At 33.4% G+C, this 24,923-nt stretch overlaps 1 protein-coding gene across 1 annotated transcript in view; it reads left to right on the top strand.

Annotated features, from left to right (window-relative positions):
* Window positions 1-24,923, top strand: part of EYS (eyes shut homolog) — a 1,522,493-nt gene that overhangs the window by 407,558 nt on the left and 1,090,012 nt on the right. Inside the window, exon 11 of the mRNA XM_025419151.3 lies at window positions 11,417-11,538. Coding sequence (XP_025274936.3) covers window positions 11,417-11,538 — 122 coding nt within the window. The remainder of the gene's footprint in view (window positions 1-11,416; window positions 11,539-24,923) is intronic.

Below are 24,923 nucleotides of genomic sequence, written 5' to 3'. Positions count from 1 at the left end.
GAAGTTTATAGAAGCTACAGATTATACCTTTATGATTATTTTCAAGAGTAAATCCAATTTTGTAAAATGTGATGATAAAATAAAACCACCTGGGAGACTAAAGTTGTTTATATTAAAGAAGAGGGCTATAATTATGTGAGCCTCTGAGTCTTGATTAGTATTGTGCTTTCTTCAAATTTTTAACCTCATCAACTATTTTTTACTTGAGATTGTTTAATTTATTGGGCCACTGTGTGCCATAATTTAATCTGAAATTTGAATTAAATGTCTTGTCACAGGAGAAAAATTCTTGAAAACTTTAATCATATCAGTGGCATTAAGATATGGGATTGGGGAAATAACTAGGCAAGGATCTAGACTGAACTTTCAGAATGTGTTCCCTGATAAATACTTGCTGTTCTACTTAAAAGCAAAAGATTTATATTGTTTTTGAGTGGCCTTCTAATATTGTGCAATGTATCACAACAGTGGGAAGTAGGGGATTGTGTGTACCAAGCTTGCCAGCTCTTCATTAAACTGAAAGTCAGCATCTTGAAGTTTGTGTACGGGATCAGAATATACAGTACTAAAAATGTAAATTTACAGACAAACAACTTCCTTTTATATTTGATCTCAACATACCACTGTAAAGGTGCCTGGGTGGCTTAGTCAGGTTAGCATCTGATTTCAGCTCAGGTCATGATCCTGTGGTCCTGGGATCGAGTCCCACATGGGACTCCCTGCTCAGTGGGAAGTCTGCTTCTTTTTCTCCCTCTGCCCCACCCCCCATTCATGCGCTCTCTCTTGCTCTCTCTCTTTCTCTTTCTCTCAAAGTAAATAAAATCTTTAAAAGTACTGTCATTTTGATATAAGGTAGTTGGTTATTACCAGATTAAAGGCAACTCCTTCTGTGTTAAATAATCTGTGTTTTGGAGAGTTTCTCCTTTGGGGATTTTTTCCCCCCTCACTTCAGTGTGGCATCTGGGCTTAGAAGTGGTTTATGTAATAATCATGGCTTGGAGAAAATTGTTTCATTTATGTGTTGTACCTGAGTTTTCTCTAGCTTCTTTTGAAGTTTCTCATAGTGCTTGATCTGTTTGCCCTTTTCTGCCATTATACCACCCTCTGCTGAGACCAAGATTGATGTAAATTGTGGTCTATTCTCTTTCCTTGTACATTGTAAGATCATTCTTTCATTCTCTCAAGCTCACCTCACCACCCTGCACTTCAGGGATTCCCTTTAGCTTTCACTGATGCTAAATTTACCATGGCTATCAGTATCAGGGGTTCAGCCATTTAGACCTTTGCTAAAAAATTGGTTCACCCATGCCACAGAAAGCATATACCAGGGTCATAAGAGACTGCTATGAACAATTACATGCCAACAGATTGGATAACTTAAAAGAAATGGATACATTTCTAGAAACACACAACATACCAAGACTAAATCAAAAAGAAATACAAAAAAAAAAAAAAAAAAAAAAAAAAACAAAAAACAAAACAAAACAAAAAAAGAAATACAGCATTTGAATAAACCAATAATGAATAAAGGTAGTGAATCAGTAATCAAAGACTGCCCACCAAAGAAAAGCCTAGAACTAGATATTTTCATGGTGAATTCTACTGAACATTTAAAGAAGAATCCTTCTCAAACACTTCCAAAAGAAAAAAAAAAAAAAAAAAGAGGAAGAAACACTCCCAAACTCATTTTAAAAGGCAAGCATTACCCTAATACCAAAGTCAGATTAGGACACTAAAGAAAATTAAATTATAGGCTGATAACTTATCAATTGAATTCTTAATTGTATATGGTATCTATTTTTCCTCTAATCAGATAGTGATCGACCTAATGGAGACTAACCAAAGTTTAACAGGAATATCAGTTAATATTACTAAAAAGATATTATTACCCTATTATATCTTAATAGCTTTATTAAGATATTCTTATATCATAAAATCCACATGTTTATATAAGTCAGTGAGTTTTAGCACAGTAAATCAGGGCCCATTGTATATAATTTTTATTTATTTTTTTAAAATTATAAATTCTAACATATGACCAATATTTGTAAAATATATCTATATTTTTGCCACTAATAAATGAGGATTATGGGAAAATAAATGAGGAAATACCAATGGATTATGAGAAAAAACTGTGGTATTTTCCATTGTTCTCTGTCTTTCTGATCACTAGCTTTGAGAAGAAATCATATCTTCATAATATAATTGGGAGCTATGGATTTGTGCATTTGTGAGACAGAGAGGTCATAGAGATGAGAAGAGTTAGAGGTGGAAATAGTGAGGGAGGTAGAGGAGAAAGAAAAAGAGAGTGATAATATTTTTCCCATAAATATCATTACTCAGGCTTCATTCATCTACATGAAATTTCTGTTGGTAGATAATTGTAGGCCTCTCTGGTCATTTACGATGCACAAAAATATTTATTACTGCTTTAATATCCATTAAAAACATATAGTGTCATCTAGCTCTTCTGTTTAATAAAAAGCATTGTCTCTCTTTTACAATTTGCATAATAGATTTATAATGGGCTTTAAGAGAATATAAAGAGTACATCTTTAATACTTCAATGTATGCTTCATGAAGAACTACTCTGTTTACCCAGTACATATCCCTCTAATTCTCTGCATTGACAGAATTTACACTATCCAGGCTGATCTTTTAAAGTTCTTGTTGCAGATTGTCAAAGTTGGAAGATTTGATTTCCATTTCATGTATCTTTGTAGTGGATGCCTGTGCCTTTATGACTATTTTTTTTACTTCCTATATGACACCTTGTAGCAGAAATTAGCACCTAACCTATTATTTACTAATTTATAACATTGCTGGTTTTTTTAAAATAAATATCTGAATTCTGCTGTCACTTCAGAAGTTTTAAACACCATTTTTCTTTAAGTTTATCTAAATCATCATAAAGAAAAAATTCAAACCACTAGACTAATGTGAATTGATGTTTAGCATATTCACATTTCTATAAACATCTATATCCACTTGAAGCTTTCAAAACAGTATTTTTCTTTAAGAAGTTTAACAATATTGTAAAGAACTTGATACTAAAAGTGGTTCATACACTTGAAACTAGCATACTAATTTGATTGATGCAAATTTCAATTAGAGGAAAGATAGTTCAGTTAAATGCACATTTCTACTACCAGTACAACTTCAGTTGGAACCTAAGCATTTGGGATTTTGCATATTGATGACATAGTTGTAAAAAGAAACTAATGAAAATAGGTTTTTAATTTTTCCTACCAACTATGTATGCGAATAAAATGCATATTACCATGGCTTCTCGATTTTAAATTGTGTCAACAAGATATAGTTTTCAGCAAAATAAAACCTCAGGGAAAAAATAAACATTATATATATTTTTAAATACAACTTGGAAATGCAATATAATTCTCAGGATGAACAGGCTTAGTATATACCTCATTACAACTTTTAAGGAAAGATTTTAATGACTTTTCAATGCACACAGGTCCAAGTCCTATGGACCGCAAAGCATTTTATGATCTTATACCATCCTACAGAAATATTATTCAAATTTGTGAATTTCATTTGTCTCATCCTTACTTTTATAACATATTAACAGTAACATCTTTATTTTTAACTCTAGTATAGTTAACACACAGTGTTATATTAGGTGTACAATATAGTGATTCAACAATTCTATACCTTACTCAGTGTTCATCATAAGTTACACTTAATGCCCTTCACTTATTTCACCTGCCACACACACACACAACCTCTCCTGTGGTAACTATCCGTTTGTTTTCTAGAATTCAGAGTCTCTCTTTTGATTTATCTCTTTTTATCTTTGTTCTTTTGGTTTATTTATTAAATCCCACATGAGTGAAATCATATGGTATTTGTCTTTCTCTGACTGACCTGTTTCACTTAGGATTATACTTTCTAGATCCATTCATGTTGTTGCAAATGGCAAGGTTTCATCTTTTTTATAGCTGAGTAATATTCCATTATATATATCTTCTTTATTCATTCATCTACTGATGAACACTTGAGCTGCTTCCATAATTAGGCTACTGTAAATAATGCTGCAATAAACATGAGGGTGCATATATCTTATTGAATTAGTGTTTTTGTTTTCTGTATTCTGTGGGTAAATGCCTAGCAATGAAATTACTAGGTCATATGGTAGTTCTATTTTTAGTTTTTTGAGGAACTTCCTTTCCGTTTTCCATAGTGGCTGCACCAGTTTTCATTTTTACCAACAGCACATAAGGATTTCTTTTTCTCCACATCCTCACCAACACGGATTTCTTGTGTTTTTTATTTGAGCTATTCTGAAGGTGTGAGGTTAATATCTCCTTGTGGTTTTGATTTGCATTTCCCTGATGATGAGTGATATCGAGCATCTTTTGGTGTGTCTGTTGGCCATCTGTATGTCTTCTTTGGAGAAATATCTGTTCTATCTATTTTTAAATTGGATTATTTGTTTTTGGATGTTGTGTTGTAAAGGTCTTTGTATACTTTGGATACCAACCCCTATCAGATTTCCTTTGCAAATATCTTCTCCCATTCTTCAGGTTGTCTTTTAGTTTTGTTGATTGTTTCCTTTACCGTGCAGAAGCTTTGTATTTTGATGTAGTCCCAATAGTTTATTTTTGCTTTTGTTTCCCTTGCCTCAGGAGACATATCTAGAAAAATGTTGGTACAGCCAATGTCAGGGAAATTACCGCCTAATGTTTCTTCTAGGATTTTATGGTTCCAGGTCTTACATTTAGGTCTTTAATCCCTTTTGAGTTATTTTTGTATGGTGTAAGAAAGTGGTCCAGTTTCATTCTTTTGCATGTAGCTGTCCAGTTTTCTGAATACCATTTGTTGAAAACACTGTCTTTTCTCCATTGGATATTCTTACTCCTTTGTTGATGATTAATTGACCATATAATTGTGGGTTTATTTCTGGGTTTTCTATTCTGTTTCATTGATTTATATGTTTATTTTTGTGCCAGGATCATACTCTTTGATTACTACAGTTTTGGAGTATATCCTGAAATCTGGAAATGTGACACCTTCAGTTTTGTTCTTTTTCAAGATTTCTTCAGCTATTCAAGGTCTTTTATGGTTCCATGCAAATTTTAGGATTTTTTGTTCTAGTCTTATGAAAGATGCTATTGGTATTTTGATAGGGATTGCATTAAATGTATAGATTGCTTTGGATAGTACGGATGTTCTAACAATATTTGTTATCTCAATCCATGAGCACTTCACACTTCATTAAGTCAGAGCTTCCCAAGATAATTTCTCTTTTGACTGACTCAAAATCATTAGATCAGGTGACTTTAATTATTTCTACATACCCTTTCTTTAATATAATATAACATAATAATCAAAGTGATATTTCATGGCATTCACAAATCTCACCCATACTCAAAGGTAGAGGATTCTACAGGCTATGTATCCAGGGGGTGAGGACCAGAGACCGTATTAGAATTCTTCCTCCTACAGTGATTACTTAGCATGAGAAATTGACCACATCTATCCCTTATTACACTGTGTTGATTTACTTGCTTATATGAACCCACATTGTTTATAACCCTACCTTCTATCTCATTGCTTGACACCTAGTAGGAACTCATCAAGCATTTATATAGTGAATTAGTATACAAATCAACATGATGTTCAAGGTACAGTGAACTCATGTGTATTCCATAAAAGAGAATATCATGAGAGTCTTCTCAAATACAAGTATGAATTATTGTTCAGCAATCTAATGGATTATATACACACAACAATTTATGAAAGAGGCAGGCTAAATTAGCTTCTCACTAGCAAAGCACAACATCTATTCTTACAATTAAATATTTAGAAGTAGGTAATTAGAAAGAAGGGCTTGCATGAGAACTTTTTGTTAAGGATAATTCATTGTTTTATGTGTTTCTGGTAGATTTTGTACAATGCCATTTCTCTTATTTTGTAAAGCAAATACTTTAATTATGATAAAACAGTATCTAGGAATGCACCATTTGCCATATACTTCAATTTCATAATGTTTTAAGAAAGAAGAGGCCTTGTTCCTGTTTGAATTCTCCACACTACTTACCGTAGCTCTTGAAAAGAAAAATCCTCTTAATAATTGCTTTTTATTTGAAGGAAATAATTTGTTTCTATGCTCTTTGGAAGTAGTTTTTGTTTTTACTTATTTTCCTGTACTTAGAAACTTGAAATACTGGGTGTCTATTCAACTTGGTACGATTTCTATTGCTCTTATTTTATGAACACTATATTACTTTGAGTCTTTCACTGTATACATTGTTGATGTCTTCAGCAGCTTCTAGGATTATCTTGATAACAAGAAAAAGAAAAGTTGGGAGGGCCAGAGGGATTCTGAGATTTTAAAATTTATCCAACTACTACTATACTTCTAAACTTTAAAAACCTCATCTCTTATCCCAGTTTGTTTTATTTTCTCTTCATCCCTATAGTTGTGGAGTTACTAAAAAAAATCAGAGTGGTTAAAAGGCTTAATGATCACTGGATATTTTCTTCTTTGAGATATTCAGCCAGGCACTTGTAAAAGCTATGTTTGTACAAATATGGTACACATTTTGATGAATGAATACTATTATTTAAATACTTTCCAAATAGCTAATATACAAATATTTTTTACTATGTCTGGAAAACTGACACTTGAATAATGACTTTGCTCTGTTGAACAGCTTCAGTGCTTGTTTATGCTTCACTTTTTGTTTGCTATGTATTCCCTTGGGTCAACCATCTTATTTCTTATCTCCAAATACTTGCGTATATTTTACCCAATAACAATTGCTTTATCTAGTTACATTCTCTGAATAAAAAGTAAAATTTAGTTTCAGGGTTGAGGTGTTACTCTTAAGATTAAAACCTTATTAAAATGTTCTTTTTTCATTGTTTACTTGTTTTGAGAATAGCAACAAATCCATTAAGCAAAGCTTATAGTGATAGCAGCAGCCTCTAGGACACCAGGCAAACAAAAACAAAAACAAAAAACACAGGGAGCATCACTCATCAATAACGTACTTTTTAAAATTGCAATGTCTTCAGAACACATTATTGAACAAGAGGTAAAGAAACAAAATGGTATTTTTAAAAATGCTGTCACTTAACGTTGCTGCCTGCTGGTGCTTTGTTAGATGAAGCATTGAAATCATAAATAAAAATATATATATATAAAAAATAAAAAATAAAAAAAGAAAAAAAAGAAATCATAAATAGCGTTTCTTTCTTAAGTTGCAATGTAGACAGAGAGAATCACAATGATAATATTGAATAAAATTATGAGTCATTGCCTAGAGACTAAGTCAAATGCATTTATGCAAACACATGCCAGGTAAGTGACAGTAGTTGTAGAGATTTGTTTATTAAGTAAGCACTGACACTCTGATTCTTCTCTTTCAGATGCTTACCATGATTTTGGACCTTGTGAGGCTAGTGATCCTTGTGAAAATGGTGCTGTGTGTAGAAAAAAAATGGATCCAGAAATATCTCCTCTTGGGTACCAGTGCCAATGTAGTAAAGGCTTTACAGGTCCACACTGTGAGATCAACGTCAATGAGTGCAGCTCCAACCCTTGCTTGCATGGATATTGCTATGACAGTGAGTTCAGTCACAGCAATTCTTGCAGAGTAATCTAACTTAGAATCTGACATAGTAATGGAATAACTCAGTATGCAACCTTAATTATTTACTAATTTTACCCTGTCATGAATATCAAAGCCAATCCCAGGTGTTTTCATAAAATACCCCCACATATAATGAATTCATTTACATTTTTGTGAGTAATAATGGTATCAAATGAGAAAATTTAATGAGATGTGAGTTCTGTGTTCTGATGTTAGAATTAGCCATTTTAAAATTATTTTTAAATAGTATTTATACGTAGGAGGGGCACTATTTACAGTGATTTAAAATAAATCATTATTTTATCACATCTGTTACACAAACACAGACACAGACACACACAGACACACACACATTTCCCCCTACCAAATATGTATTACTGAAGAAATTTAAACTTATAGAGAAAAAAGAAGACAGAAGAAGAAAAGGAAAAAGCAGAAGACGGAAGGGGAGAAAGAAGAAAAAGAAGAAATATTGAATATGAGAACATGGTTTTTGAAATGGAATAACATACGGATAATTTGAAATAGATAACTTTTGTTGAGACACAGGAGAAACAGGTCATGAAATAGCCCTGTGAACTGGATACAATGAATGGATGTGAAGGGGAAAAAAGAGTAAGCTAGAAGGATGTTGACCAAAACACTCCATTTTATTTTGTTTTATTGTATCTCCTTTAAATTTTATGTGATCCTTTGCTCAATGAATGGTTAATATAATCTGTGAAAAAGTACATTTTGAAGGAAAGTCATTTTATCTTGAAATGATATAATTTAACTGAAGTTATGAATTATTTTCTTTAAACTAATGCTTTGTAAATGCATGTCAGTAAGGAGCATAATTTTTTTTTTCCAAATTGAATGAAGCAGCCCAAGTTTAAAACAACAGGTAGTAGAGGGGTCCTCGCAAACTGGAATATCCATCTAGATATAATAGTATTAACTTTTCTGACACTATGACAGCTAAGCAAAAATATATTTTTGCTATGGGCCACCTGTTTGCTACTCTTCATTTGAACCAACATTATCATCATTTTCTTTTTTCTTCTTTTTTTTCCTGATTTTGTCACTGTAAATGTTATGTGACAATTTGAAATTCTCCAATTACCTTGAACTAAGTCACTATTATCATATTTCTGACCTCAAACCCATAGGTATTTGGGGATGCTGGGAATGACTCTTGAATTTTTATGTTCACTATAAAATAAGGAAGGGACAGAATAGAATGCCTCAGTGGTTAGAAACCCTTCAAATCTAGGAAGCCATAGAATAATGGTTATATAGGGTTATATATGGGGCAGTTCTGATATAATCTGAGTGACATATTTATGATGTGCATATGATTTTTATAAGTTGTATAAAGTTTAGGCTATATTGTATGCCTAAAACTAATATTACACTGTATGCTAACTACCTGGAACTTAAATAAAAATAAAAATAAATAAATAGTAAAAAAGAAGAAAAAGGGCCTAAAATATTTTAAATCATAATTCCTTATACAATAAGAAAACATAATTTTCAAATATGCTACTTATACTTACTTCAATGTTACCTGTTAAGATTTTGGAGGTCATACGTAATATATTATGGAAAATGTAAACTTTGAGTATCTGATATATAAAACTATTTCATAATAGAATTAGCCATGGTATATTTTGGACCTCATCCAAGGAGATTTAACAACCACCAGAGAACCAAAACATTTATTAAAAATTAGATCAGACATGTAAACTGATATCAGCATAAATCTAAGATATTATATTCTTAATACTTTCTCAAATATAAAATAGTTTGGGAAGCCAAACTTCTTGAATTCAAGTTAACAGTATTAATTATGTAACTATATATAAGAAACAATTATTAATATGTAAATATGAAACTGTAAATCTCAAGCACGTGTTTACCACATTGGCAATGTATTATTAAAATATCTTTATTTTCACAATGAAATTTTATCATATCAGAAGCTTTGCTTCAGTACACTAATCTATGATGTTTAGTGCATATTAAGTTTTAAACTAATAGTACATCCAAATTCATGCAGGGTTTATCTAATGAAAATTTCAATTCAAATCGGAGTATGGAATATTTATAAACAAGAACTAATAAAAATAGTGACTGTATTTTCTGATAAAAAGAAAATAACACCAAAACAAGGCAATATGCTTCAAAATTATTTCCTGAAAAAATGATGATATCATATACTCCATAGTTAAGTTAGGTGTGAGGAAAAAAACAAAAAGCAAAACAACAACAACAAAAAACATTTTTTATTGTTTTAAATTTCAAACAAATTATGATTGTTCATTTGTTTACTTATTTTACCTATGACATCCAGTCTAATTCCCCAGGCTTACATCTAGCTTCTGTTCTTAGCTTAGCCCAGAACAGTCAACATTCAAAAAGCATATTTCTTAATAATAAATGCAAGCTTTATTTCCTAAAACCAATCTCTATCTTTCAAACCCTTTGCTAATTTAGTTATCTATTGTTGTTTTTCTTTTAAAATAATTCATCAATATGTTGGCAAATTGAATTTATTTTTTAAAAATGGCAAATTAAAAAATAAAATAAAAAAAATTCATCCATCTGCAAAGAATATCTCTGTCTAAACAGAAAGTTAATTTGACTCTAGTTTTTTATTACTTGCCATTCTGTGCCAGTATCCAAACTTGAATTTATAATTATAAACATTTTTTAAAACATCATTATACTTTATGATATCCTACAATGTCTTAATTATATATTATATAACATTTGATTTTAATTCATTAACATATATAATGCCATATATAATAAATAAGGCAAACACAATTGATCCCATTTTGCCTCATTAATTTATTTACAGCTGTACTTGTTTATTATTATTTTGATTCAATGGGACGCTATAAGTTAGGATGCCACATGAAGAAAGTAAAATATAATAGTAGTAAAATCCTGTTTAAAGAGCTGCCATTCTTGTGTCTCCCTCGTCTCTTTTGACAGCTGTGAGCTGGTTTTCTTTAAAAGCCCAGGTACACATGCTATTCAGAAGCACAGCTGCAGAAATCTAGAAGCCAGCAAATACCGCACAGTGTATTGAAAACCTCAACGTTTAATGAGAGTACATGCACAGAGGTGGAGAGGTGTAGGCTACATGGTAAATCATAGGGGTAATGAAGAATCCAGGGACTGACTAGAAGCAGCCATAGATATGTTCTTACTTCAACTACAATTTATGCTGTCACCACTTCCTTGAGATGCTTCAGAAACTGTTCTTTTTCTATCATTAATGATAAAATAGAGGACAGATTCTGATTATTACTTTCAAAAGATCATGATGAAATGTGAAAGCTCTTTTTAACTAAGGCTTAAGTAGTTCAATATCAACTTTCAGATCACTACCCACTTTAATGTACCTTGTCACACAAAAAACTTTAACGAGTTAACTTCTGGTTTATTAAACCTAAAACACTTGAGGAAAAGTTAATTGATGTAAAAGTAACCTATTTATCACCTGTATTATTTCCTGGCAAATAAAAGAAAGGGAGAGAAGAGGAAGAAAATTGGATGTTATCATTTTGCTTTGCAAACTGTTACCAAATGTTTATTGTAATTGTTCTTATTTTAAATTAAAGTTTTAGTTAAATAGAATGGAGAAAAATAGTTACTTAGAAAATATTGTTGAGAGAGCTGTGAATTCACATTTTCTTTGATTAAAAGTGAAATGCATTTAGTTGAATACAATATTCTTTAAAATAATTAGCATTACCCAGATCATTACTAAAAGGATATGATTTTCTCTTATCTCTTGTTCTCAGTGGTTAATGGCTTCTCCTGCTTATGCAATCCGGGTTTTGCTGGCCTGAGATGTGAACAGGACATTGATGACTGCATCCTGAATGCCTGTGAGCACAATTCTACCTGCAAAGATCTGCATCTCGTTAGTATCCATGAATATTACTAATGTATCTTAATGTGAGCTAGTATAAATTAACTCCTACAAATATAGTTAACATTTGTATGTGGGTCATGTTAGTATATATATATATATATATATATATATATATATATATATACTTATTAAGATGAGAAAACAGAAACTCAAGCAGTATTATTTCTTTTTTAATTATTTATTTATGATAGTCACACACACAGAGAGAGAGAGGCAGAGACATAGGCAGAGGGAGAAGCAGGCTCCATGCACAGGAAGCCCGACGTGGAATTCGATCCCGGGTCTCCAGGATCGTGCCCTGGGCCAAAGGCAGGCGCCAAACCATTGCGCCACCCAGGGATCCCCAAGCAGTATTATTTTAATGTAATAAGTGTTTTATTCATAACTATAGGTAGGTTGATGTAAATATTATAAAACAGTAAAATCATTCTTTGCATTCACAATTCTTGGTAGAATTTGTGTAAAATTTCACAAATTATTCAAAAAATTGACTTTAGTCTTTTGTCTAATGTCAAAATAAGACATTAGTCTTATATGCACTGATTTTATATAATTCAAGATACTACATACACAATATATTTCATTGACATTTATAATCTTAAATTTTATTTTGCTTTCTGTCTGGTGTTGTGTATTTCCATCATTTCCTTCATTCATCTGTGTTGGTGCTGTCCCTTCAGTACATATCCATTTGTCATCACCTTTGTCACAAGCATGTGCCATTCTGCCTTAAACGGACTGTGACACAGTTGGCAAATCAATGGGATCCCTTCAGGCTTCTCATTTTTCAGAAATCCTGACATAAAAAATATCTACTCAATGTGGATTCACTGACTGGCTTCAGAAAATAAATGACATACAACACAGGTTAATGCCTCAATACTAGTATAAGCTTATAGTTTATCCTTTAGCAACAAAGTTGATTTTGACCAAAGGACTGCACTAGTTGAAGTTAGAAGAAAATGCTTTGAAAAACAGACTTCTTTTCATTGACATATTTTGACTATCAGTTCATTTACATTGTTTGTTTCTACAATGAAAGGCTAATTTGTGGCAAATTGTTTCTTTCCCACAAGGAAGGCTGGTATCTAAATAGAGAATTAGAATTAACATTTAGAGGGCTGGAGACCAGAAACATTTAGATGGCTAGGGAGGGTGCATCAGTTACCAAGCTACAATATAGGTAGAATACTGGCCATGTTGCTTTGTTTTTATTCAGATGCTTTGACTTGAGCAGTCATGCTTACTCCATCCCATTTTTGTGAACTTCTAAAGGGATGGGCATGTGACTCTATGCTGGTCTCTGAGATGAGTGGAGTTCTTTCTGGGGAAAGCTTTCCCCACTAGTGTATCTTCACTGGTATATCCTCACCAGATATAAGTAAAAGGCAGGTGTGACCTCTTCTAGACTTACTAACATCTAGATTTTACACATGTAATTACTATTGCCATTTTCAGACCCTGAGGAAGGGAGTGGGGTGCTGCCTAATGATAAGTAACCTTGAAGGCAGCAGAGCCGAGAGACAAAAGAAATTTGGTTGTGGATCAGTTGTCGAACTCCTGACTGAAACCCCCTGGGTTTAATTATGTGAGATCACTCAGGGCTTATTTTTTAATATGGCTTGAGCCAGAGTTCCTTTGACTTACAGTAAATCATTTAGTTTCCATAATGGGGTTAAGCTTTATTTTAGCCTATGATTTCAGTGATAATTTCAGCAATAATAGTTCATTATAGTAGAAAGAACTTCATACCCCAAAATATAAGATTCTACTTCTGGAGCTGACCTTGCCACAGCTTACTGTGTGATACTAAGCCAGTTGTTTGACAAGTTAAAGTCTGTAGCTTTAGAAAGTATATCATATCAAGTAATAGAGCTTCAAAGTATAGTATTTTCTCACTTATTTATTTTATAAATTGCCAGTTAGAAGCTATTCAAACTAACTTTAGACTAGTATTAGTTTAAAATCTTGACTCCTAATTCCAGAAACTCTTATAATAAGAATAAAGAAAAATACTAATTTTGAAAAAGTGGGACTCACAGAAACAGAGAGTAGAATAGTGGTTAACAGCAGCTGGAGGGTGGGGGAAATAGGCAGATGCTAGTCAAGGGCACAAGCCTTCCATTGTAAGATGAATAAACTGTAGAGATCTAATGTACAGCATGGTAACTATAGTTAATAGTACTATATTGTACACTTGAAATCTGCTAAGAGAGTAGACCTAAAGCATTCTCAGCACACACACACACCCAGACACACGGTGACTATGTGATGAGATGAATGTGTTAATTAACTTTATTGTAGTAAGCATTTCAAATGTATACATATGTCATCAGGTGTCAAGGACCCTGTTCTCAGGCAGGATGTTAAAAGGCCTTTCCTTTGGTATATATATATAGGGTTTGAGCACAGAAACCTGTTAAGTATTATACCAATATTATGTGAAATATTGCATTTTTGTGTAGGAATAAATAGTATGTAATTAAATATATATATTTAATTATGATAAATAGGGGAAAAAGCAGATAGAGCTGAAAACTCCTGGTTTTGAAATAAAGCCTGGCTAAAATAGGCAACATAAATAATTATAATAAAGCAAGGTCCAGTCTGAGTTTCATATTGGCTGTTATTTACCAACATATTGGAAAAAGACAAACCTTGAAATGCTAAAAGCTTTGAAGTAGAAAAGGGAAAGAAAGACATGGAAGATGATATTTCTGCAAAATTTTTAATGATTGTGATAAACAGAAAGATTACTCTATTCAATCTATAAGGTACTCATGTTCGGCTGTAATAGTCATCAACCTGCTTTGTTTTTATTTATTTATTTTTTTTCCTGAGCGGAACTCTCCAAACCAACCAAGGCACTGAATCTTTTTTTGAACTTGATATAGGTGAGGCTTTAAATGAACACTTTTACATTTGCAGCATTTCTTTAGGATTATATGTAGCATCATGAATGTGAGTTTAGATAAAAAGCAGAAAATCACAGGACTTTGAAACCAGGATGAGAAATATTTTGTAACAATGAGCCAGTTTTCTTCTTCTCCTCCTCCTCCTCCTCCTCCTCCTCCTCCTCCTCCTCCTCCTCCTCCTCCTCCTCCTCCTCCTCCTCCTCCTTCTTCTTCTTCTTCTTCTTCTTCTTCTTCTTCTTCTTCTTCTTCTTCCAGTTTTCTTCTTTTCCTTCTTTATGGTCCAGTAAATCTAGAAAACAATGAAAGAAAAAAAAAGAAAATTTTCAATGCTTAGCACATAATAAGACATAAATGTTAAGAATGGTTAGAATCAGGGCAGCCCTGGTGGCACAGCTGTTTAGTGCCGCCTGCAGCCCAGGGTGTTATCCTGTAGACCCTAGATGGAGTCCCACGTCAGGCTCCCTGCATGGAGCCTGCTTCTCCCTCTGTCTGGGTCTCTGCCTCTCTCTCTCTCTGCATCTCTATGAATAAATAAATAAAATCTTAAAAAAAAAGAATGGTTAGAATCAGCTTTATTCTCCCATGTAAACTTCTTAGGTATATTCAAGAATAAATATTTCTTTGTGGTTACTTAAATATATGTGACCAAATTATTCAAGTGTTTTCCCTTCTCATTTTACTTTCATTGTCCTCTGTGTCTTACATGAATAATGAATGCTTAATTTTGATAACAGCAGAAGAAACAAAACTAGTGTAGTAGAACTAACATTCAGAAAGGACAGAGTTTTCATTCATATACAACCAGGTTAAAATTTACACATATTATGTATACTAGTATACAACAGATATTAATTTTCTGCCAAATACTCTGGTGCAAAAAACAAACTGAATTTATGTGTTTTCTGGTAAAAAATAAAACTGCCTTTACCTTCACCACCATATGGTTGAAAAATCCATGTTAGTAATTTGAGAGTTGCCCATTTCCTCCCTTTGGGATTAGAGCATAAATGCTGAAGGTTGCCCAAGCCAAGATCAGAAGGGAATAGCCTCTCCTCCTTCATTCATCTTGGCTGCTACTGAAATGCCCATTTTGTCATTCCAATGCTCCTTTCAAATATGGGTTGATCTGCCAAATGATTCCAATCCCTTCACACCAAATTTGGCTCCCAGAACCTTCTCTGTATCTCTCAAGTGCATGGTACTTAGTTAATTACTAGTGAGGTCCCAGTTGTCCCTTCAGTACATCCAATTGGAACCACTAAAACCTCAGGTTCTGTTCTGTCTCTAGTATTACAAACCCTCCATCAGTGTGGAATTACTCCAACTGTTCTCTGTCCAAATACAAAAGCCTTCATTTCTTTCATGCCCTCCTTTTCCATAAAGATTTGCTTAATCTTGCTTGATGGAAATTAACAGAAAATCTGATTTAGGGTCAGAGCTAGGGAGCTCTAAAATTCTTCAAACACAGAGAACCGCCTAATACTCCTTGATAGAGAAAAGAAAAAACAATCATTATTGTAGCAAAAAAAGATAGTAACAAACTTTATTATCAATAATTTCTGTTATATAGGAACATAATAAATTTTATCTAATCTCAAATGTTTTAGCTCTTATATATTATCTCTACTATAGCTGTGTTTTATACTAATACTGCTTTTAAGTCATGCGTCCTATAGAATACCATCTGAAATATTAAACCTCAAGAAAAATAATTTTTCCTTATTCATTTTTCATAACCTAATTAAGTTAAACATCTTGTAAGTTTTGAGTAACTTAAAAGGGTAGCAAGAACATTTGGACATTGTCTGATTTTGATAGGGATTTGTTCAGTGACTTACTGCAAGTCACAACTTAGTGGAACCACAAAATGAAGAAATGTTGGAATAGTCACTCAGATCCCCTCAATATGCCACTAATTTATTAATTTAAGAAAAATATAGCTTTATATTTCATTTAAATAACATTATATGGTGCCTGGGTTGCTCAGTGGTTGATCCTTTGGCTCAGACCTGGGATTGAGTTCTGCATCAGGCTCCCTGTAGGGAGCCTGCTTCTCCCTTTGCCTCTGTCTCTGCCTCTCTCACTGTGTCTCTCATGAATAAATAAATATTTTTTAAAAAAAAATACCAGAATATATGTAAACAAGTATCTATGACTGCACTTTTTAGTTGAATTATCAGTTTCTGCAATAAAATCAAGAGTTGTATACAATGGTCCTTTTCCAGGATGTTGCCTTTAAAAATGCACATGCTTAAAATTCTGATTCAGTAGATAGATCCATCTGGCACCTGGATAACTTATAATTTCTCGTGATTTTAATTTGTATTTCTATTTGAAAATCACTGGACTGGGTATCTAGACAGCACTTTCTAGCTATAAACATCTGTAATATTGGAGGTGGAGCACAGAGGTTTTTACTTCATGTGTACTGACAGCTCATAATTTAGCACCTTAAAAGAGAAGTAAAGGGCAGCCCGGGTGGCTCGGTGGTTTAGTGCTGCCTTCAGCCCAGGGCCTGATCCTGGATACCTGGATCGAGACCCACATCCGGCTCCCTGAATGGAGCCTACTTCTCCCTCTGCTTGTTCTTGCCTCTCTCTCTCTCTGTGTGTGTCTCTCATGAATAAGTGAATAAAATCTTAAAAAAAAAAAAAAGGAGAAGTAAAGGGTGGTCTGAAAAACCAAGAGTTTTATCCTCTTGAGTTTTTAGAAGTGTGTATCATTGCATCTTCTCTACTGGATTCTCCCATTGTTTTAGTGCTTTGTTTTTAAGACAAAAGGAATAAATCTAAATTTTCCTTTCCAACCCTTTTGTGAGGGAGATAATAATATATTGTTTCCTCCTCACTTGTAAAAACTTAATGATATGTTTCTCTCTTTATGTAATTGACATTTGCTAATCAGAAAATCTATGCATAAATTATAGTTTCTCATAGACGATGGGTATAATGGTTCAACTAATTTTTAGGGTATTAAAAATAATCATTAACTGATTAATTATATTCCAGAAGTTCAGTTAAGTCTTTTGATCAACTTGATTAGTTGCAACATCTTCAGTAGTGAATGTATAGCCAAAAGTTTAATCTAAATATTGAGGCATTAGCTAACAACCTAAAACATTGTTAAAAAAGACATTGCAATGATTAGGTAACACAAAATGAAGACCTTTGGCCATGTACATTCTAAATAACCTACTTTTGTTTATGTAGAGTAAAATCTGCCTTTTTTTGTTGCCCAGATCTCTACCTTTCATTATACAGATCCTTACTTAAGGATTTACTGAGAATGACTTAACATTACATTTAAGAAAGTGGTTCATTATGATGGGGATCAGTTTTCTATTGTTTCTACAATAGAGCAGACAATAGAATTGTTTTCCTTGTATAATCCAAGACTAATATAAAAATTTAGTTCATTCATTTTATGCCTTGTGTAATTCTTTCAACATATTCCCCTCGACAGTAAATTTTGATCACAGTTAATGTATATCTGAAGTATCCCATTTCTTCCCCTCTAATCTGTTGTTTTGAATCCATCATGGCTTTGAAACAGATAACCAAATCTGTTAGGATTATATGCAAAGTAAAAGTAAATGGAACCTGAGAATATATTTACTGATCCACTTGAGAATATATTTACTGATCCACTTGAGTAAAGACATACATGAACTTTAATGACTTTAGACTTGTAAAATCTATTTTGGAAGCTCAGACATATTTTCCCTTCTTTCTTATTCTAAGACTCATTACAGAGAAGTGAGATTTACAGATGGCTGAATTTTGAGGTTTAAGAAATCTATCAAGCAGAACTGAATTTCATAAATACTGTGTGGGAATGTAACTGATCAGAGAGAGGAATTTTCCATTTTCAGACTCTTTAATAAAAATGGAGCATTCACAGAAATAATCCAGCTTAAAAAATAATTTAGAACTGAATGAATACCATTTGCATTGCCAATAGTAGCCAAAAATACATTAATAAATGGGTTTATTTTCAAAGAATTATGAGACAGATTAAGTTTTAACTTATTTCAATAAAACATTGTGTTGTACTTTTATATTATTATTTGTTATTTTTACATGACTATATGATTCAACTCTAGGCTTCACAATTTATATCTGAGAATTTAGTGGATAGTAACAGTCCAAAATAATTTAATTTTTTTCTTAGAAACCATCCTTCCTGACACTTGGATAGATGCCATTTTTAACTGGTTGTGTTTTAAAAACTATTAGGTTGTATTTATATACTCTTTCTAAGAAGATAGTAAGAGAAACACACCCACAGCTACACACACAAGAGCAAGTTGACTTCAATAATTTATTATTAACTGACAAGAACAATGGTCAAAGGATAGTAAATCTTGCATCTCCATCAGTAAAGAGCTCTAGTATTCCTAACTATGTCATCATAACTCCCCATTTGTCTATGAAGAATTTATCAATAGTGGAAATTCTAAGAAACTTTGAATTAATAAGTGGTTATATATTTGTGGAAAAAAGTATATGTGCAAATGTATATGCACACGTATGTGCACATACACAGAAAAAAGAATATATCATTTCTCTTTACTTTTTGGCCAACCATCCTAGTTTAAACAGAAATCAAGAGCCTTCGAAAAACAAGCTCTGGAGCTAGGTCAAATAATATTTAAACTTATCTTCGTTATAATATGTACATATTAATTAGAGCTCAAAGATAAATAGCCTCTTTATGTAAATTGATGAAAAACTTTGGTTTGAAATAATAGTGGCCCGTGGCATCATCTTGATAATGATAGGGTTAAATTTTGCAGTATGCCCTTAAAAACCACAAGGCAGCAAGTACAAAAGAGGATGAGCTTTTGAGATTGCTAGCCTTGCCTTCACTATCTATGTTACCTTGAACAAGTCACTTAATCTTTCTAAGCCTCAATTAGTTCCCTTTAATAATGGACATATTAATAGCAACTTTGTTATGGACATATTAATAGCAGAGTTGTTATGAAGATGAGGTGAGACACTGCCTATAAAATGTTTTACATAGTACCTGCCACATATAAAGCAATTAAGAAATAAATGCCATGTTCATGATGATGATAATGATGATTTAAATGTGGAGAGACAGAGAGACAGGTGGAGAGGTAGGGGAAAAGGGAGTAGGAGGGAGGGAGGAAGAAAGAGGAGAAAGAAAATAAAGGAAAATGTATAAATGAATGAAAGAACTGAAGAAATATTTTTATCTCTTTAACTATTTTTAGATTTTTTCAAAGAGTATGAAACCCTTGGAGTTTGTACTCATGCCAAGGTTCCAGAGATTTGGCAGCAACTAGTAGCTTTTGTTTTACCTGATTTCAGGCTGTTGGGAGCCACTTTTTAGAGCTTGCAATGAGATTACTACATTTCTGGTGAAAAACTGCATCTGATAGACACAAAGCAAAACACTTTGGCCTGATCCCTCTCTCTTCAGGCATCAAGCCTTTAATCTAACTAACGTCACTTAAATCTTCTCAGTCCCATGGTCTTCCAGGTCAGTTCTCCTGATTTAAGTTATTGGCCTCTCCTGCCTTCTCAGAGTAAGAAAACCTCCCTTCATCAAACTGCTGTGCTTAAGAGAGTGAGACAAAAAATTTATCTTCTGTGCTTAAAAAATTTTGAAACAAAAACTCAAAAGAGACCAATGTGATTCACATGAATATAAATGTCAATGAGTATTTGAACATATGGACATAGATATAGACATAGACTCTATAGACATAGAGTGTTATTACTGATTCTGGGACTTTTAAAAATATTACAGTGAAGGGCTAATTGCTTATCGAAAATGTAGATACCACTTTTTTTCCTGTAGTTTGCCTTTCCAGGACTGCTTTTTCAGTGGCATATCATAGAAGATGTATTATACAAAGAAAAATCATAAGGCTCATGGCCACACAGTAATATACAGCAGTTTGAGCAGGTCTGCAGGTCACGTAATTGTCTCAAGATTCTCTTTCTGTCCAAGACCATGCTGCACCTCTGAAAGTAACATAGCTTGAGTGCAGTTGCCCACAGGACTTATACAACTAGGTAGGACGAGAATCCCAAAAGCAAGTCCGTATTTCAAACACCTTGCAATACATCACAATCACCTGTGCCATTTCTAAAAATACTTGTTTATTTGAGAATTCTGACATACTAAATTGGAAGTGAGGCCTGAGCCTCTGTATTTTTAAGATACTGCCCTGAAGATTCACATGAAGAGCCCTATTTTATACAAATTGGGCGATCCATGTTCATTGGGTGGCATGGAGAAGGGACAGCCATGGCAATAGTTTATGTCTGTAAGCCTCCTCTTGGAGAACTGAGCACCCAGCCAATGCTAATCTGCACCTGAAGCTTGCACTGAGAGGTGTCTTAAGAGTTGTTGGGAGGACAGCTTGATTCAGGGAATGGTCCTATCAACGTGTGATAGGATACAGCTACAGAGCCTAACTTTACATCTCAGCTTCTCATCTACAGAATACTTGGGTCCAAGGAGAATTTATAACTAGAATTCTAAGAAGTAAATTTAGGATTAAGACAGAGAATTAGGGACTCCTGGGTGGCTCAGCAGTTGAGCATCTGCCTTATGCTAAGGGCGTGATCCCAGGTCTGGGGATTGAGTCCCACATCGGGCTCCCTGTGAGGAGCCTGCTTCCCCTTCTGCCTATGTCTCTGCCTCTCTGTGTGTCTTTCATGAATAAATAAAATATTTTTAAAAACAATAAGAGAATTAATATGCTAAACATTTCTTTCTCTCTCAAATGGGAACTTTTTATGGAAAAATGGAAAAAGTGCTATCCTTGGCTAGTTCTGATGAGCTATTTCAGAAGTCCTTGTCATCGAGGACATGGCTGCTAAGAGACATTGGTTGGTGTGGAAAGAGCCTGCAAACGCATTAAGGGACATTGTTGAGGATTTACTTGAAAGGCTGTTGAACAGAATGGGGCCTTAAGGATTTTCCCAGAATATACAGTCTTTACTAAACATAAAGCTTGTAGGATATTTGGTATTTGAAAATGTGATGTCTACCTATTGCTATCTAGTGAGATTTTCCTCCAAGATTTGGGTGGGAGCTTCAGGTACGATTTATATATGAGGCACACTTGACACTTAATGCTACAAGCAGCCTGGCATAGGCCGAAGACAGCTGTTCAGTGGGTCTTGGCTTAAGCTTGACAAATAACCAGAGCTGTAGAGGGAATGTTAGTTAGGAAAGGTGGAGTCATTTCATTAGTAGAAATGGAGTAAGAGGAACTTACAGCATCTAGGTACAATTACACTGGACCTAAGAGAGGCAATGAAACACAGGAATGACAGTCTCTAGGCTTATAGGCAGTCTCAAGTTACTAGAACTAGTTACTAGAACTCCTGAACTAGAAATATAGAACTGGAAAATAATTTGCAATCTTAAAACACTTAGCAGCTTTCCTCTTTGGCAGGATACTCAGTCTGGCAAACCTATTCAATGAGAAGCTAATGGCCATGGTAATGGAAACAAGCTATAGTTGAAGAGCTGGAGGCTCAAACTACTTGAAAACTTGGATCAGTTTACCCACCTACTTAATGCTGGTTGTGGGATAGGAAGGGGCTTTGATGGTTACCTCTGTAATTGTGGTTCAATGCATTCGAGAATGTGGCGTGATATCTATATTTGGTCAGTGAGAGATGGGCAGAATTAGAAACAGGTTATGGAGCATAGAAAGCACTCCTGGAGTGGGGATGGGAAATTAAGAAGGACTCTAGAAGGAGGCATGAAGATAAAGCTGAGAGGTGGTGGAAGTGTCGTGAGATGGTAGGAATCTAAGAGAAAATACTCAGAGATACAATGCAGATCGACAACTGCGGTTCTTCAGGACTCAGAGCAGGTACTTATTATAGCCTTGCAACAGATTTTAGAAGTCCAATTTCTATCCTTCAGATGATTAGGAGTATGTCAATTAAATAACCTCAATTTGGAAATTACCCAAGGTGACAGTATAAAATTTATTTATATAGATTAAAGTTTAAATACTAGAATTATTTAGTGAAGACAGGTGTCTCCAGTAAATAATTTTAATTTTAAAGAATAGCATTTCTCACCATTTGGCATTTGAGATATCTTATTAAATGTATGTAAGAATGAATTATTTTTTATAATAGGAAAGGTACTCAGATATTGTGTTTTAAACTAGTTATAAGTATATTTTAATAAGCTAAAAATTTATTCAAAATCTCTATTTTAATTAAAGAAAAACTCAGTTTAACAAGAAGGAGATCATAAAGTCTCCCTTTGCCTTTTTTTGCATTATTAGGAACTGTTATACTGGTAATCAAACATCAAAAGAACCAATGCTTTTGAAACATTTTTCTAAGACTGAACCACTGATCACTTTTCCCACCTGGTATCAATTGCTGCACTTCAGGGGAGAAGAAAGCCATCAGGGAGTTTGCTCTTGCTGTGTTATGGTAGACAGAGGGAGCAGACCAATCTTTTCTTAAAATTTACCAACCCAATTAGCTCTATCAATAGATTTGTCTATCATGTGCCCACCCAAGGTTTTCTTTGATCTTGTGTGATGAATTGAAATAAATATATCCATAATACACTAAAAACTTCACTCTGAGTTTTTAGTATATTTTGATACTCTGAGGAAAACCAAACATACTTTTAAAATAAATGAATTATAACTAAACCTAAAAAAAATTTAAAATTAATACTACATAATTCCAGGGATATGCCTGGGTGGCTTAGTGCTTAAGCGTCTGCCTTCGGCTCAGGGCATGATCCTGGAGGCCGGGATCGAGTCCCACATCAGGCTCCCTGCATGGAGCTTGCTTCTCTCTCTGCCTATGTCTCTGCCTCTCTCTCTCTCTCTCTCTCTGTCTCATGAATAAATAAATAAAATATTTAAAAAATAATAATACACAATTCCAAAAGAATATAATATGTAAAACATTTTTAATTTATTACATATTGTCTAAGTATAATTTGTCCTTTATTATTGTTTCTAAGAGGAGACCATTAGATGAATAAATATCCTGACTCATGCAAATTAAAATTGAAACCAAACTATAGCTAATGTCATTATGATTTATTTATATATGTCTGTAAAACATTTTAGGAATCACCATGAAGTGTTTTATATATACATATATAAAACACATTTTCTAAAGGATCAAAGCAGAGTCAGGATAAGAGTTAAGAGTTTTGAATACATTGGATTTATTTTATACTGCTTTTCCACCCTCCTTTCTGTGAGTGATGAATAAATGTATATAAAATAATGTGATGTAGAAAATGTTATGTGTTATATACAAATATGTACTATTTTGCATACAATATGGAGAGTTTTGGGAAAAAAGTAGATGAAGCATAGGGAATGGAATGAATTATCTTAAATAATGAACCTAGAACCTACTTATAAAGTCTTTGTCTTGTTTATTTATATTTTGTTTTAATAAATTATTTATCATAGTAGAGACTCAAATATACCTTAATTCTATTGTAGGTGGGAATCTAGACTGGCAAGACTCTTTATAGGCCTAAATTGTAGGAAACATAATAGATTAGAAAAGCCTATCTCATATAGAGAGTCTCTCATGAAATAATGACAAATCAAAACTTTGCCTTAGTAAGAAGAGAGATGATATGAATATAAACACTGTGACAAAAAACATGATTCTGGAAAATGTGATATACCAGAAAAACTGAGAATAGGCTGCTGAACAATTGGGGCAGGACAAGAATATGTCCAGTGAGTTAGGACAGACTTCCACAGTTAGTTTTTACCTAAAGTCTCTCAACCTACTTTTAAAAAATACTTGTTCTACACTTGACCTGGAAAACAAATTCAGTCTAAGATTGCCAGACCCAGCAAATAAAAATACATGTGTCTGAAAATTGCATAGGACCCGCTTACACAAAAAGAATAATGAATTTTTACCTGAAATTCAAATTAATTTGGCATCCAATAGTTTACCAAACACAGCAATACAAATGGATCTTATTTGAAGAAATTTATGTATCAATCATTGCATATGCCCACTGTGATGTTCCTGTCTGAAAAAAAAAAAAGTTTATTTTTCTCATAACTCAGATAAGGAGCGTGACTTAATTTAGGTGAAAGAAGATAGAATTCTCCTAGAACCTCTTAGATTGTGGAGAGAAGTATGGAATGATGAAGGACAAGAATGCAAAAAGGAAGGCTCTCTCCCATCCTGTGTACTAGCAATTTAACCAAACGCAACCCGCCCCTGAGGTGCTTACTGATAGGCTTAATTAGTCAGATCCCAAAATAATTTGTTATTTCTTGTTGTTCATGCAATTAACAGAGATCGAAGAGGAGAAATTCTAGCCCTAAGCAAAGTCATAGCATTTATGTAAGTTAAGGCCTCTTCACAGGCTTTTGGTGATTTTTTTTTTTTTTTTGGACAAAGGTCATCTTTAATGGCCATGTGATTTTGTTCTCTATGGTGA

This window comes from Canis lupus, chromosome 12, assembly GCF_003254725.2.
Source record: "Canis lupus dingo isolate Sandy chromosome 12, ASM325472v2, whole genome shotgun sequence".
Lineage (NCBI taxonomy): Eukaryota > Metazoa > Chordata > Mammalia > Carnivora > Canidae > Canis > Canis lupus.
Note: the sequence above shows the minus strand (reverse complement) of the source record. Positions and strands in the feature narration are given on the sequence as shown.